General features: G+C 43.0%; 1 protein-coding gene across 1 annotated transcript; it reads right to left on the bottom strand.

The window, feature by feature from the left end:
• Positions 1 to 7,283: 7,283 nt before the first annotated feature.
• LOC104498008 (T-cell activation Rho GTPase-activating protein-like) lies at positions 7,284 to 9,212 on the bottom strand (the record flags this gene model as incomplete). Its single annotated transcript, XM_010141329.1, has 4 exons — positions 9,029 to 9,212; positions 8,702 to 8,851; positions 8,122 to 8,191; positions 7,284 to 7,413 (listed from the first exon to the last, which is right to left on the bottom strand). Coding segments are annotated over exons 1-4 (534 nt in total), but the record flags the coding sequence as incomplete, so codon positions are not given.
• Positions 9,213 to 17,036: the final 7,824 nt, after the last annotated feature.

Genomic DNA, 17,036 nt, shown 5'->3' with positions numbered 1-17,036 from the left:
TTTCTTAGAACAACTAGAACTTCTGTAGTTTTGTGAAATACAAAGCTTTTGCAACTAGGACTGCTGAAGCTGGCATGTATGTAATTCTGTGAAAGCTTCTGCATCTTGGACTGCTTCAGCTGGACTGTGAACAAATGTATTAATTTAATTTCTTTGATGGATCATTAAAATATCTTAGTATACGTCTCTAGCAAAGACTACCTCAGTGTAAGAGATCCTAACCTTTATTGATTTTCCCAAGTCCTTCTGTACTGGAAATTTAAATATCTTAGAATCGGGACCTTCAGTAAACTAAGTAATACATTTGGATAAAAAAATTACTGGCTGTATGCAGAAACTCGTTAGTCATCCTAAAGGATGTTCTTTGGATTTTTGCTAGGGATAACTCTTTAAATATTTTTTTGTAATAGTTTTGGTGTCCGTGAAGCAATCTCTGATGGCTTTGAACAGTAGAATGAGTCAGAATGGTTGAACATATTACTAAAATGTGTAACTGAAAAATTTCAGTTGCATTTCTACATAGTGCTTGCAGGCATGTGAACAGCAACAAACGCACAGGTGTACATGTGTGCCTGTGTACACTACTCTTCCCAAAGCAGATGTTAATATGACTTGAACGAAAGGTTTGATATGTGGATATGCATGAAGTACAGGCCTTGGCTTTGGAGGCAGGTAAGCCTTTGTTCTTTCATGAAGGAATTAGATTTCAAAGCTTCTTACCTAGTATATGTTGCCTCATCAAAATTTTAACTGAGGATTGGAAAGTAAATGAATTTTGTCAAGGTCAGACAGTTTCAAATAAATAAAACTTGAAACTCTGTATGCACCAAATCATGTGGCTCCTCAAAAATATTGGAAATATTTGGAGATATTATTGAATATCTGAGTCCTTGTTTCCAAGTTCGGAGAGGCTTGTGGCAAATTGTGCAAATACATGGGCTTCCCTCATCTTCAGTGTGATGAAGGCTTTGTGGGATCCGTGAGGCCTCACTGTGTACCACCCACTGTCACATTGTCAGGAAAAAAAAGTAGTTTAGCTATCTTGTTTCCAATTCTTTTTTTTTTAGTACAAAAGCCCCTCTCAGTCAGAGCACATTTCATTTTAACACCCACAGTTAGATCTATAGCTACTCTATAATAAAGCACTTGAAATCTTTTGCGAGTTGAGGGAATGAAAATCAGTCAGCACTAGCCTTGTTTAAATAATTACTGACTTGAGATGAAACTTCATTTTAATAAAAATAAACAAATATCTAATATCATGTCCCCTCACTTTGCTATTAGAATGCTAGTGTCCACTGTCTGTGTAATCCGTAATAAATGCCCATGAAAACACCATATTTGAGCAATGACTTCCATGAGGATGCCGATATTTTATATATTTCTTTTTAATGGGGTTTTGCTTCCAGGCATATTTCTAAAAAATTCGCAAATCACAGAAATGAAGGTTAAGGCAGCTAAGGCCTTCAGGTAGATGGATCACCTAAGGGATGACAGGTATGCTAAAACATCTGTGCTAGTAGATTGAGGTAAATGAGTCATCCCCTCAATGAACAAACCGTGCCTCTGATGAGTTCTCTTTTCTCCTGACAATAGATCACTGATGAGCAGTGCTGTTATACACTGCCTTCAATTTGGGTCTTTGTTTGCATGAGCCCTGAACGAATCTAGGAAAATGGAAGACACAAAATCCAAGAGCTTCTAGGATTTCTCAGGTCACACTTCAGATATTTGATTAAATCCTTGTTCTGCTGAACAATTCAAGATGACTGCTCACCAGCTTCAACTTAGAACACTGTCTTCTTGAAAAAACTTTGTACTGGCGTATTTGGTGTGGTTTAGTGTTTGGGTTATAGTTTTTTAATTGCTTAGACAACAAATAACTGGACTTTAAGACTAAGGCTATTGTTTCCATGCTAGAGAACCGACCAGTGTGTGAAGTCCAGGACAGCACTGTCATGGTTTCCTTTGTTTAATAATTTGTGGAAGGCACGCTATTTAAAAACGATCTACAGATACATTTACTAACACTAAATAATATGCTCTGTGGCCTGTCAGACAGAACTTTTTGCTAAATAAGGTCTTATGTCTTACTCCTTCATCACCTCGTGTTGCTGAAAGCTTGCCTGTGCAAAAATACAAAGTGCGAGTACACACCCAGACACCTCATCAGCCACAGACTTAAATGTTTTCCTTCACAGAGATGCTTTTCCTAGTACTTTGCTAGGGCACTGCAGGGAATGGAGGCTGCTGGGGACTGGAATTATAGCGGGAGGGGTGTGTGTGGAGGGGGGGGTGGCAGGGCAGGACCTGGCAGCCAGGACTGTCTCACTCTACTTCTCCACCAGGGAGCAGGGTAGCTGGGGGTCAGGAGAGCCAGGGACAAACAGAGCCCAAGCTGAGATGTCAGCCTATGGCGATCAAGACCAACTGCAATGAGGGGACCCAGGTTCAGATACAGCCCTGGGATGGGTGGGCAAGGTAGAGGGGTGCCAGTGTGAAACCCAAACCTCAGAAACTGCACATTCAACCTGAGCCTGAACTTGTTCTTTGGCTGCAGGCATGGCTCTTATCAACAGTTTCGAAAGGTCGCACAGGAGCCTAGGTCTGCTGCAATGAAGAGACAGAGTGGAGGCAGGCTGCGTTTTGAAGGGGTTTTCCTGAGACCTTGCTTTCCCAGGCATGGTTCCCTTGAGTCCAGTGGAGGACCTTGTTGTTGAAGGAAGATTGGGCTGTGGAGACAGATTGAAGGAGGAAAAAAAAGACTCTGGCTGCCCTTTGCAGGTGCTGAACTCTCTCGCCCCACTCCGCCCCCTGCGAGGGAAGTACCTGTGCCTTGGCACTGAGGCTCAGCTGGCTATAGTGTCTGCTCAGAAGCAGGAGACACCTTTCAGCAATGCCTGCTTCAGGACTTTCAGAGACAAAAATGGAGCTATGTGTGATGCCCAGGATACACCCTTTCCTATGACCAGGCCTGAAACATGACTGTGGTCCATAGGTCATCTGCCAGGATAATCCTTGATCCAGACTAATGCCCTCACTTTCTTCTGCCTCACATATTACTGAAGGAAATCATGCCTCTCCATTCCCAGAGCTCTCTGCACTCTCTGCACACAGCTGTGATCCTACGTAGAAAACCTCACTAATATTTCTGATGAAACACTACCTGATTTTGTCCCCGGGCAGCCTCAGCAGCTCTGTCCTGGCATCAGTCCTCTCCTGGAGCCACTGGGAAAGCCCTGTCATGCCAAGAAGGGCTCCCAGGGCAGCAGCTCCCTATGCAGTTCACAGAGCTAGGGCACCCTCGCTCTGGGGCTGGAGGGGTTTCTGGGCCTCCCCTTGTAGAAGGAAATATTGGGGGCTAGAAAGAAGATGTCAAGACTGGCCTGTACTCAAGTTCCCCAATTCCCTCTAGGTCCTGGATTGTACCTGAATGCCCAGGACTGAAGAGTGTGACAGAGCTCCACTCCAGAGTTATTCTCAATTCGTCATCTCAAAAGAGACCATGGTTAACAGAGGTACGGAAGAATATTGTCAAAGGGGAGGCTATTTTGAGCTCTGTCTATGACAGTGATTTGGACAGTGTTGTTTCTGACACGAATGGCAGACCAGAGGACTCTTCATTCTCACTCTTCCTATTCCCTCCCCAAATCATCATCATGGGATCACTCCAGTGATAAAGCTGATTGGCTGGGTGCAGTCCAAGGGCCATGACACAGGTGTTCACCGCTACCTGGAAGTACCTTTTCTACCCCTTTGATATTGGAGGGAGCACAGGCTGGTGATTTCTAGTTAACAAGTATTTTTGAGTGACGATGTTACGTTGGTGTCATTCATTGGCAACAGGATGGCCTAAAATGGACAGTATGAAAATGTCCATTTCCTCTCACTGGCAAGTGGCAACTTCTCGGGGGTTGGTAAAGCCGGGCTCTATCCCCTGCATGGGGGTGCAGGCATGCTTCTTCCTTGCAGGCTGTAATGGTGCCTGGAAGGATTTTGGCTGACGTTTCTGGACCTGCATTTCTGCTTTCTTTGTGGGGGTGGAGACGGAAGGCCACTCATGCTGAAGCTGCTGTGGTTCAGTGCACACCCAGAGCCCAAGACTAAAGGAAGCCATAGACTGAGAGGGATCATTGGTTTAAACTCATGAGTGAGGGCTTCCACTTGGCTCCACACCACACATGATCTCTCCCCACAGCACACAGTAGGCTTCCTCAGGGAATTAATGATTCCCTTGCAATACTGACTCTTGCCCCAACACTCTGTAGCCAAGTGTAAAGGTAGTGGTACAGCCCTGAAGTCTCTATGGAGAGTGAGAGTCCCATTTACTATTCTCTCCACAGGGCAAAGAGTTTCAACTTTTGTACCTTTCCCTTTGCTCCTACTTTTCTCTGCTGAAAGGCGATGAGGCCACAAGTAAACATTTTCTGTTTTGGTTTTTAAACTTGCAATTGTAATGAGATCAGGAAAACTAATCTTTCTAAATACTGCTAAAAATGCTTTCTCCTCTATAGATATGCTACATAGATGTTTATATATCTCTAGTCCATATAATATCAGGTAAACGCCAGTGCAACTTTCCTGTATAGCATCTTTAATGGGACATGAAAGTCAAAAGTGGCGTACCTGCTTTGGATTCTTCTCTAATGGGGTTTGAAGGTTTTAGTAGCAAATATTTCTGAGTTAATGTAATGTGTGTACTCATTATTTTACAAAAAGATTTAGAGTAGAAATTGTCTTACAGCCTACACGAGTATTGCAAATCGACACTCTCTAACCTAATTATCCAGGAAATAAATGGCAAAGTGGAAGTGGAAAAAAAATTTAAAAACTTTTAAACAACCACTTCTGTCTTGGATAATTTAAAAAAACTCAAAACCTCGAGTCAGCATTTGGTTGATGATCCACGGCCATTCTCTTTCACAGGCAAGTCTCTTGTAAATATTTGACCAAATAACCTTTCAGTAATGAGTAATGCTTCAAACTGACACAGCATGTTCCCCTAAAGAATTGGAAATATTTGTAATTCTCGCAAGTCACATCTCAGTTTCCTTTAATTAATTTATTTGCACCCAGACAAATTTAGACAAAAAGAGTCTGATTTCTCTATAGTCATGGTGGCAGTCACAAGTAGTACCGAGCTCCAAGAGAAGGCAAGGGTATCTCCTTTTTCCTTTTGGTAAGTCTGTGAAGGAATCATCTTATAACTGGTAAAACTGAGCTCCTCTCTTCTGTCTTAGCATGTACTGATCTAGAGGCACATTTCCTTATCGCAGATAAAGCAGATTTTTAGCCTTGGGTGAGATGATGTTGGTCCAGAACTATGTGAATGTTTCAGTATTCTCATTTGTCTATACCATTCCATACAATAAAAGATTAAAAAAACAAATGTATAAAGCTGATGAATGGGGAATAATAGAAATTTTTCTATTCTTCTTATTATTCACGGATACTATGAATAAAATGCATATAATATTTGAAAATCTTGAGAGGTATAGGTGTGTCTTGGGTTTTCTGGATAGGGTTAATTTTCATAGCCAGGATAGCTAGACCGAACCAACCAGTGGGATATTCAATACCATACCGATGTCATGCCCGGTACATATAAGGAGCAGTTGCTGGTGGAAGGGGGGTCTAGTTGCAAAGAGCATCCTGGCAGTGCAGCTCTGCTTGATGCTGCAGGGCTTATCCCTGGGGCTTGGCCTGGTGGTGGTGAGCAGGGTATTGTGAATCATCCACTTTTTATTGCTTCGTCTCTCTTTGTGTTGTTTCAAGTAAACTCTCCTTATTTTAACCTACTTGGCTTTCCCTTACATTCTTCCTCATCCAGGGGTAGGAAGAAGAGAGTGGCTGTATGGTGTTTAGTTGCCAGATGGATTTAAACCAGACAGCGTGTATATTCAGGACTTCCTGTGTTAAAAGACAGGATAGTGCCTTTCTCTATTCAGAGCTTTGTGAGGATTCATTTAAGAGATATTGGGAGAAAAATAGCTCAGTTACCTGAGCCTAACAGGCGTTTGATGTCATCAGGCAGAAAAGAAAAATGCTGTCAGGTTTGTTCTCTTGATCAGGTGGCTGACCACACAGGGTCCCTGGAGAAACACTCCTGCTCTCTGATGGGGCATGGTGGCCAACTGGAAGATGCAGCAGGAAGGCACTGGGTTGCTCTGAGGGGTGTCATATTCAGCAGGGCCTTTTTAGACTAATCAGACTATTTCAGGTCTTGCCTTCGAGTGCTGGAAATCATTGCATCTCTTTTGGCAAGCAGTAAGACAGGCCTGTTTTGCTCTTAGGGACTCACACCTCCTCCTTCCTCTCTAATCAGGATTGCCTACTATGATTTTCCTAGTACTGCACTTCAGCAAAATCTGGGGCACCTCCTCATATGGCTGCAGGTGGGTCAGCTCTTCTTCCGTGACTTCTAGAAGAGCTCCAGATTTTCTGCAATCAACACCTCAAGCATCAGTTTGACTTCCATGTCAAAGTCCAGCACTTGAGGGTGGGAGTTAGAGAAGCAGAGGTAAAGGAATCTTGTTGACAGTCTCTCTTAACAGTTTAGCAAGGAGAAAGGAGGATGAAAGAAGCCCTTGTGCTGGAGGCAGTGCTGTGAAGTGGAGCTGCTGATCCTTATCAGCTATGGCAGAAAGTATTAATGCAGCATGGGGCAAAAGGACAAGTGTGGTGAAGTGAGCTTTAGTCTGTCTGCTGGACTTATTCACATCACAGCCCCATGAGAGCTGCTCCAGGGGCTACTAGGTAGAGGCAGACTAGTGACATGGGCTCTCTCTCTGCTCACATCTACGTTCTGACCTCTCATTAATGTCTTGGGCACTCAGAAGCTGTCTTCATTTTCAAGTGTTCATCTCAGTAACAAACTGAAGAATACAGGCCTGCAGCTCTGCTTTGTGACTATCCTCATTTCGTGCTCCCTCCTGTGGAGCTGTTCACATATGTTGGTGATTCTTCAGCTGATAGACTGAAAAGTCAAGCAATCTCCTTCCCAAATATCTCAGTTCAGTTGTTAATCAGAAAATGTACCAGCACTTTCACCTGCACGCACCCCACACAGTGGTATGAAAACATATCAACAGACTTTTCCATTCCTGACCCTTGCATCCATGTGTCTGTTTTCACATGAAACTAACTCCACAAGGCCTCAAGAGAGGAGACAACAGGGTAACTCTCTACAGGAAGGCTCTGATGGGACTGGAAGGGTGTAGCTGGTTGGTAAATTCTGTGTACCTTATCAGTAACCTTCATCAGCATTTAAAGTGGGAGCTGACCTTGACTAAGATCAGCATATTCGGCCCAATGCAGATGGCAAGATTACTGGAATTCATCCTGCTGGTTGAAGAGTTTTGGTAGATGTGGCAGAGCAGAGAAAGAAACTGCTTGAGGATGAAGAACTTTGCTCTAGGCAATTGTCAGCCTCCCTAGGGGAACATAAATGCAGTATGACACCAGTGCATCAATTCAGTGGCTGCTGCTTCTTTATAAAAGTGCATTTCCGCTAAACTCACAAAAATTATGCTACTACTAAAAAAAAGATAAGCAGGTGTTTTTCGGGGTGACTTAACAGATGTGTAGTTCAGAAATCCCCAAAGGCAGCTCAGCATGAGGTTAATTTTAAGGTCTGGACCAACAGGTCAGCATTGCAGGATCCCATGTCATTGAGCAGATCAACAACATTAATAAATCCTGTAACATTTCACCGGAGGCTTTCCTAAGGCACGTGGCATCTTGTGGTTTTGTTGTGTAGCTTCCAAGGTACTCTCAGTCAGCTTTCAATTTCCTGCTTTTCAATTATGAAGTAATTTCAAGTATGAAGTCTTGTTTCTCATTTCCAGCCCGATCAACAGCGAAGTGTCTACCTTCGCTAAGATACTGCAGCCTCTCTCCTCTGTGAGACTCATCTTGTGAAGCAATCTCAAATGCCTTAAAGATGTATTCTGACCAGAGAAATGGTTCCTGTTACCTTCCCTCCAAATGAATGCACTCATCAGCAAGGGGTACCTAATAGAAATAATGGGCTTTTAAATGAGGCTCTCAGCTTGCAGGGGAAGTACTCCGCCAGTATTCTACCAGTCACTCTGTAACAGTGGGGCTGCTTGCAAGCCTTACTCTTTCAGTCCTTGTTTTCTCTGCTTGCTGGGCTTCTCCAAAGCTAGCACCCCTTTCTGATAGAGGTTAGCTAGCAGAATTTTTTAGGCGATTCTTCAGAGGAAGTCCATGCCAAGAGTTTCAGATGAGGCTTTGTGCAATATTGCCAAGTCCAGCAGGAACACCTCTGGGACTCTGGCTTACAAGGAGCTAGGCTGGAATCAGCTACCTGCCCTCATAGGTACCCATTATCACTGTCAGAGCAGGGACCTTCTGGGGTACATGTCAGGGAAACCAGCATTAAGCTCCTAACCGGAGCGAGCTCTTCCCTGCCTTCTGCTCACCCTGTCACTGTTCTCTCAGTGAGCCTCCCTGAGGAAAATGCAGAGGGAGAAAATTGAATCAGCTTCCCACAGGCACACAGCAAATCAGGAACGGAAAAGAAGTCAGAAAACAAAAATGCCAATCTTTTCTACATCTGAAACAGGCAAATCGTCTTCCTTGTGCTTTTAGCTTGGAGTCCCAGGTAGGCCAAATCCAGTTCCTGAACTCATCTTCAAGGTCTCTGCCAGCAGATATATAGGTTGGCTTTGGAGGTCACTATCCCCTCCTTTGCTGAGGGCCGTCTTCGTCTCCTGGCGTGCTTTCTCACTAGCAGCTCGTTCAAAGATCCCTTCAGATGATAGTCTTGCACACAACTTAGTCAGGAGATCCTGCCGGGTATGCAGGTAGGGGTGGAAGAACAGTTCTACTGGTCAAGAAAGACCTTGAGAAAAGTGAACCTTGCCTCAAAGACAGAATAAAATTTGGATGGGGAGGAGGACTGCGCTTTCACTGGGTTGGGATCAAAGTTTTGCTCTAAGTAGATTGTATTGTGAGGCATCTGCTTTTGCCCCGTACTCCTTTCAGACTGGTAAATTCCTCTCACTTCCATGAAGTCTGTCCTTCTGCTTTCCAGAGGAGGACAGTCTGGCTCCCTGACAGACCATGACCCTGACAGACTTGAGGGCAGAAGAGAGAGGCAGCACAGGGGCCAGTTTGACCCTGTGCCTCGGCAATTGCAGCTCGGATTCTGGTGCAGCTCTAGTCAGAGGAGCAATGGCCACAACCATTGCGGCAGTGGGACAGGAGCTGCCCAGGGGCACCGAGAACATCCCCCGACAACTCTTAGGAGACTGAAGGTGGCAGCACCACCTCACCCACCTCTTGAGGTCTAGTGTCACCATAGCAACACTGTGGGGCTGGCACCCCTCCAGGATAGGGCCCTGATCTGACCTCCAGGATCTGACCAGTAGTGCCAAGAGCCAGTGGGAGAGGGGTAAGCTGGCTGGGCATCCATGTGGGCTGGGAGGAATGGGGCGTTATTGGGGGGCTGTCCCCTCAATCAACCTGGGGCAGTGTGTGCCCAGGGGACAGCCCATGGAAGGCAGGACTGTGGCCATGCAGGGCAGGGATGAAGACCTGGTATTGCTGCAGCATCCAGGGCCCTGACAGCCAGCTCTGAAGTGGTTGGTGGAAAAGCACTGTATATTTCAAACGGGAGACAGAAAAGAGCCATCAAAATTCATGAGGGATATTAATTTTAATATATATGAGAAAGAGACTGACAATATGCAACCAGTCGTGCTCAGCCTGATGAATTGCTGTCCAGTTACATGCAGTGCTTGCAGTAATACCCATTTGCAGCGATATATCATTTTCTTTATTATTTAATCTCATAGCTCTTTATTAGCACATCAAATTTTATGGTTATTTCAGGGCTTGTGGGGACATGACTGGAAATTGTGTGCAACATCCCTCCCTGTGTGGCACAAGAAGGCCTCAGTTCAGCAAGTTCACAAGTGAAATGTTCTCTTGTTTCACCTTGCATGAATGGTTTATGCCACATCTCACCTTTTTAGTTTGCTTATAAAAGGCTTTCAGCAAGGAAGACTTTACCTTTTTTTCAGGTCAAATTGGCAATGATCTATCTCCTTGAATGCAGAACAGGTTGCTCCTGACTTGCATTGATGAGAAACAGGGTGAATAGCCCATGAGACAACTCCTCAAGATGTTTTTACCTGGGAGTCTTCTTGAAAGAGAAGATTGGAGCAGGTCCTAGCTAAGAGCATTTCAACACATGAGTTTTCCTTCAAATCTTGGTTCTATGTCAAACGAGTGTGTAATACTAAATTTCAGCTGTAAGCGATGACCTTAATTAATCTCAGAGAACATGTCAACCGTCACACTGAAAGCAACTAAAATGTTGGATGGCATATCTCTTTAATCAGCCTCACTGAATGCAGTGGTATTTTCCAAGCATTTTAATGATATTAAGTAAGATTCCTTGTAAAATCAGAACAAAATGACCAAAATAGGTGGTTTATGATGTGATTAAAAGCAAGAGATGTGCTAAATGTCAATTAGCATGATGAAAAAGTGTACAAGAGCAAGTGTGAGGATATAAAAGATGATTAGTCAGTGAAATAAAAATACCAGCAGAAATTAATATTATGAAAAAGTTTTAATAAGTAGTAAAAAAATAATGTAGTTTCAACAGCCAGATGGGCAGTATGTGACAACATTATAATCTTGACAAGGAAGCAACTGTAAAACGTAGGAGTGTTGACTGAATTTATTGAAAAAGAAGTATGAAAGCAAAGCCAAAAAACCTGGGATACATTTTCTTCCAGGTGGTAAAAAGTATTGAACTGTGAAAGCTGCAGATCTGTTAGAATAAAGGATGGCAGCAGCTTGCTTTAGTTGAATAGCCTAAACTGCAAAGAAGAGTAGCCAAGAACACACAGATTGGTTCAACAAAGATTCGGATTGTCTAAGGACTGAGAAAGTGCTTGTAGGAAGAATTGTGGATGAGCAACGTGATTCACCACTTTTAAGGCATCCTTTTGAAGCCCCATAGGAAGAGAGGCAATTGTAAGCCTTGCCTCAGCTTTAAGGTGAACCTCTGACTCCTCCGTTTCCTTATATGAAGTTGGAAATGCTGGTGCCAAGTGAGGATGAAGAGCTTGTACATCAGCCCCCTGTGGCTGTGCTCAGTGTTGAGCAAGTGGGATATCAGGACTCAAGGAGTTAATGAGAATACCGAGACTGTTTAATTAAAGGAGAGCAGAGTGGAAGGAAATATTGCTTCAGTGTTTAACCTGTTTATATCCCTTAAATCCCTGACAGTTTAGAAACAAAGCATCCTTATTTTCAGCTACCTTAAAGTCTGGAGTACCTAATCCGTTGTGTTGTGTCTTGTGCATCATGTTAATGACTTCCTGGACTTGAGTTTCCAGTACTTGAGCTCCACAAAGAACTGAAGCAGCAAGTTTGAGAACAACTGTCTCTCTGTAAGGAAAAGGAGTTAGCTTAAGACATTTGGCAAATCCATTTGGGTTCAGTGTCATTAATAGCAGCAGAAAAAAACCAATATGGATGTTACAAATACATCCAGGTTTTGCATATCCAGAGTTATTTTTACAGGAGTTAAAGCTTGTTTTGTAGACTGGAAAGTTGCTTGTGAGAGAATGGAATCTTGGGTTTAACAGACGTGTAAGGTTTGTTTAGGAAGTAACTTTAAGACTGTTTTTAGGTGACAGATAATATCTCAAAATTAATTCAGTAATATGGTAATATGGGGAAGATGGCCACAGTAGTTTGTTGTTTTACCATAATTTCTTTAGGTGATTAATTCCACAGCATGTTATGTGGTCCATTAGTTAAAATAAGTTATTTGTGAGTTGTGTTTTGATTTTTAGTATTTTTTTTTAAAACCTGTGAAAAATGTTTTCCAGTCAGCTTTGCAGGTGACAGAGGGAGGTAAAGGGATTGTGTTCTTTCTGAGTTAGCTAATATGTGGTGTTTACTATAAGGCTAAATCATGTTATAGAGAGAGGTAGTTAAGATACAGCAATAAACTGACAATTCCTAATATAAGGTATTGAGAACACAGTTTCAGTGCTGAGTGTAAGATAAAAGCATTGCAGCTGGTAAGCCAAAAATTTATTCTAATGTGACTGGAAATGTGTCTTTAAGTATGCTTTCTTAGAAACATGCATTAATTAAAACATGGGAATTTTAAAACAAAGTGGAATGCTTTAACCCACTTTTTATGTTTCTAATTATAATAAAGTTGCATCAAGCTAATGCTTTTAATTTTGTTAATCAGCCAGAGATGCTTAAATAATAGGGATTATTGGGAAAGCTTATTTTGACAACTTCAGTGACAATGTCACCCTGATAAAATATGGAAAGGCATCTACGAAAGTGCTCTTTATACCTTCATTATTTTTCTGCTATACAGACATTGCATCTCATGTTCATACACCAGAATGAAATGGGTTTGTGATATGCCTCTGGATTTGGAATTGAGATGCCTGTATGAAGAGAATCCAAAATTGTTGACTTTTGAGAACTTGCTCAGGTAGTGGTTTAGACTGGAATAGCTAATAATTCTGCATGTTTTTCTTGTGCTTTCTGAGCACTAAAAATTCCCCATTTCTTTTAGAATATTATCTTTTCAGCCTCGCATTGTTGTGTAACTTTGGTGCTTTAAATTCCTACTCTGTATTGGTTGTTGTGGGGAACCTAATCTGCAGTTCCAGTTCTCCACTTCTGCAGAGGAAAGTAGTAGGAAGATAACGTATACCCATTTAGTTTCATTGGTGCACAAGTAAGCTAGAGTGAACCGTACCTGTCAACCCTGGCTTCAAGAATAAGTAAAACAGGGAACCTTGCTCATTGAAATAGCTGTACAGTATGTTGTTCTCAAAACCATATTCACCATTGGAAGCCTGTAGTCCTGAGGTGGATGGGAGGGGAGTTCTGCAAGTATGGGGAAGGATAACAGATAAACCAACCAAACGCAAAACTTAGCATCAGGTCCTTCAGGTTGTCTCTGAGTACAGACTGAACCTTGACATTTTCTGTGTGAATCAGGAATAAGTCTACCGTTTTCTGACATTCCACACTGTGATAGTGCCAGCAAACACACTTTTTCTTTTCACTTGGTTTAGTATGGTCTTTAACAAATTGTGAGTGAAGTTTTGATTTTGCTAAAGGATTTGCTTCTGTTTTCCCTGGGACAGCACTTCTGTTTGCTGTAACTTTTCAGACTAAACACTTCTAAACAGCTGTGGCCTATGAAGCATTCAGTACACTTCTTTATATTTTGGAATTGGTTTATATTTTGGAATTTGTTCTGACAGGCAGTTTACAGAAGTGAAGCAATGTTCAATGTCAAGGATGGAAAAAGAGTACAATTTTCAAGGGCTAAATCTGAAGGTGTTTCTGTTTCATGCTACCCCAGACAGAATAATTGTTCCTTGGTATTGCTGATTTTGCCTCCAATCTCTAATTTTGTTTCTCATATTCAGGTCTATTCCTATAGTCATTCCCCTTTGAGTTGTTGGCTCCATTATATCACCAATCATCAGGTCGCTGCCTTTTGTGGCACTGGTAACACAACCGACTGAAATACTTTTGGAAGTGGAGTATGCTCAGATTTGCTGCAAGTCAAACAAACTTGGACAATATTAATCCACAAAACACACTCCTTCCAAAAATGCAGATGAGAAGAATTCAGATAACTAGAAACACCTCCTTGGCTTTCTTGCTTTCTGTCTCTTCTTTCACCCTAACCAGTTCTCCAGTGTGTATTTCTTCATTCATCCTTAATGCAGGCTTTGCCAAGCTCATTCATTATAATGTGGAACTGTAGATGCAGCGACAGGCAATAATGACAGCAAGATCCTATCATAATGTGTTCTTGGCAGAGCTTTATTTATATGAAGAATACTTCTGAAGAGGTGAAATACTTCTAAATGTATTTGGAATGTAATGGAAGACCAGGAGCAGAGCAGCACATTCCCGAGTTTTTCAGAACAAACGGACTTCAGTGTATATCACGAATAAATAGTCTGATCACATTACATTAGCTCATAAACAGATAATTACCCTTATATTTTCTTAGACCTAATAAATCTTGGATAGACCTTTGACAGAGGGTTAAATCTGTTTGGTTGAAATCAATTTCTCAATTATGCAAATGGAAAAGAAGGAGCAAGTTAAATAAAGAGTGATCATGAATCAGACCGTGTAGGGGGGGCAGTTTGGCTGAGTCCAGATCAATTTATCTGAATACCTGAATGTTTTTCAGGTTCACATTGGCTGGAATATAGCAAAAGAGACATTTCAGTTTTCTGCTCAGAGGAATTTTGAGTGTCCTAGAGAAAACAACCTCTGTGCACCTTTGTGTTCCCACTTTTCTCTACTATCTGCTTTTTCTGTTTCTCAGCACTAGGCACAATGCTGATGAAGGTCAATCCCCTTCTCCATTTTGCAAAAGGAGTATTTTGCTCTGTTACATTGTATGGACAAACCCACTCAACATATTTTGTGATTGTGGAGGTACAGTTCAAAATGACAGGTATTCTTCAGACTACTTCAGTAGTACTGAAGGCCTGAGAAAGTTGTAGGGGAAAAATTCAATTAATATCTAGGTCTGTCCCTGACATGGTGTATCCTTGCAGGATGGTAAGGCTGTTCAAGTTAGGAGGAGCAGCTCAGAATCAAACCTTCACAAGGAGGATGATCCTTTTTGGCATACGTATGAAAATATCTGGAACTACCAAAATGTTCCCAGGCTCCTATGTGAAAGTGTAGCCATTTTGTATTGGGTTTGTGTGACAGGGTTTTGGTAGTCGGGGTGGGGGGCTATCAGGGTGGATTCTGTGGGAAGCTGCTAGAAGCGTCCTCCATGACCAGTAGAATCGATGTCAGCCAGGTCCAAGATGGACCCACCAAGGGCCAAGGCCGAGCCCATCAGCAAAGGTGGTAGTGCCTCTATGGCAAAATATTTAAGAAGGGGAAAAAAAACCTGACAGAACTGCAGCCAAAGAGTGAGAATACGTGAGAGAAACAACTCTGCAGGCACCAAGGTCAGTGAGGAAGGAGAGGGAGAAGGTGCTCCAGGTACTGGAACAGAGATTCCCCTGCTGCCTATGGAGAAGACCATAGTGAGGTAGGCTGTGCCCTTGCAGCCCATGGAGGTCCACAGTGAAGCAGATATACACTTACAGCCCCTGGAGGATCCCACACTGGAGTGAGTGGATGAGCCCAAAGGAGGCTGTGACCCTGTGAGAAGCCCACATTGGATCAGACTCCTGGCAGGACCTGTGGACCTGTGGAGAGGAGGAGCTCATGCTGGAGCAGGTTAGCAGATATACACTTACAGCCCCTGGAGGATCCCACACTGGAGTGAGTGGATGAGCCCAAAGGAGGCTGTGACCCTGTGAGAAGCCCACATTGGATCAGACTCCTGGCAGGACCTGTGGACCTGTGGAGAGGAGGAGCTCATGCTGGAGCAGGTTTGCTGGCAGGACTTGTGACCCTGTGGAAGGGTCCCAGGATGGAGCAGTTCATGAGCCCATGGGAGGGACTCATGTTGGAGAATTTCATGGACAACTGTCTCCTGTGGGAGGGACCCCATGCTAGAGCAGGGGAAGAGTATGAGGAGTCCTCCCTCTGAGGAGGAAGGAGCAGCAAAGACTGCAACTCCCTTTCCCATTGCCCTGTGCCACAGGCATGGAAGAGGTAGAGAAAACTGAGAGTAAAGTTAAGTCTGGGAAGAAGAGAGGGGTGAGAAGAAAGTGTTTTAAGATTTGGTTATATTTCTTGTTACCCTACTCTGATTTGCTTGGGAACAAATTAAATTAATTTCCCCGAGTCTAGTCTGTTTTGCTTTCGATGGTAATTGGTGAGTAATCTCTCCCGGTTCTTAACCTACGAGTGGTTTGTTGTATGTTCTCTCCCTTGTCCAATTGTGGACGGGAGTTACAGAGTGGCTTTGGTGGGCACCTAGCATCCAACCAGGGCCAACCCACCACATCTTCTCATTTTGTCATTGATGAAGGATGATGAAATTTGTGTCATCCAAATATTAGTTGATAAAAGAAAGGGGGTGGAGGGGAAGAAATAGGAACTGTTGAAGTTGTACGATGGCTTGAGCTCTGACTGATTTCCTAGTTGTTTGATAAATTAAACAGTAATTTTTCTTCTACTGTAAGCCTGACATAACTGATATATTTGTTTCAAACACTGCAGCTGAGTTCATCGTCAGCTCTGATGTGACCTAGTGAAAATATACTTTTTTTCTCTGTTTTTTTTCTTGCTCTTTCAAAGGCGCGCATTTAATCCAGTAATAAATGCATAAACACACGCATCTGGATTCTCTTAGAGATGTATCCAGAGCGATTACTTATGCTTCTTCAAGGACTGGTGTGGGAATTTCCTCCTCAGATCTATCTAGCTGAGATAACCCAGCAGTGTCTCTGCTGTCCGGCCCAGTGGTGATTGGCAGCTGCAGAAATCCAGAATGTATGCAGAATGAACTTCCTTGGCCCTCGATCCTTTGTTTGACTAAAGCAGCTGGAATGCCAGTAGGATCTGACGACGGAACGGTTGCTTTCTGGTTCTTTTCATACATGGTGATTGAAGCAGCACTTGATCACCACTCATCCACTGCTCTTTGCTGCACCACTTTGTGCTCTAGCAAGGCAGTGCTTGTTAGAAAAAGCCCATGTGGAAGCAGCTCTAAATTTTCCCTTACTGCAGGGAAGAAAAAGCTTTGTACTGTACGCCTACCTCTTAACTGTAACTAGCTAAAATCAACAGTACCAGCAGCAGAAAGAAAAATCCAAAGCCTCATATAACAGCATTTAGCTCTGCTTTTGGAGGAGACATTTCCAGATGGCAGCTCAGCATTGCTCAGCATTGCTCCAGGGGAACAGTTATCTGAATTTCATGGAGAGTAGGTCTGGAAGGGAAATTTGTGAGTGAATGATTGTTTCCATTTCAGGATCTGACAGCGATCTTTTGAGTGACTTCTGTGGAGACTCAAATTCTCCTTAATTTTTGCAGAATATTAGACAGCAGAACACTCTTCAATTTTCACT

This window comes from Buceros rhinoceros, unplaced genomic scaffold, assembly GCF_000710305.1.
Source record: "Buceros rhinoceros silvestris isolate BGI_N320 unplaced genomic scaffold, ASM71030v1 scaffold108, whole genome shotgun sequence".
NCBI classification, from domain to species: domain Eukaryota; kingdom Metazoa; phylum Chordata; class Aves; order Bucerotiformes; family Bucerotidae; genus Buceros; species Buceros rhinoceros.
Note: the sequence above shows the minus strand (reverse complement) of the source record. Positions and strands in the feature narration are given on the sequence as shown.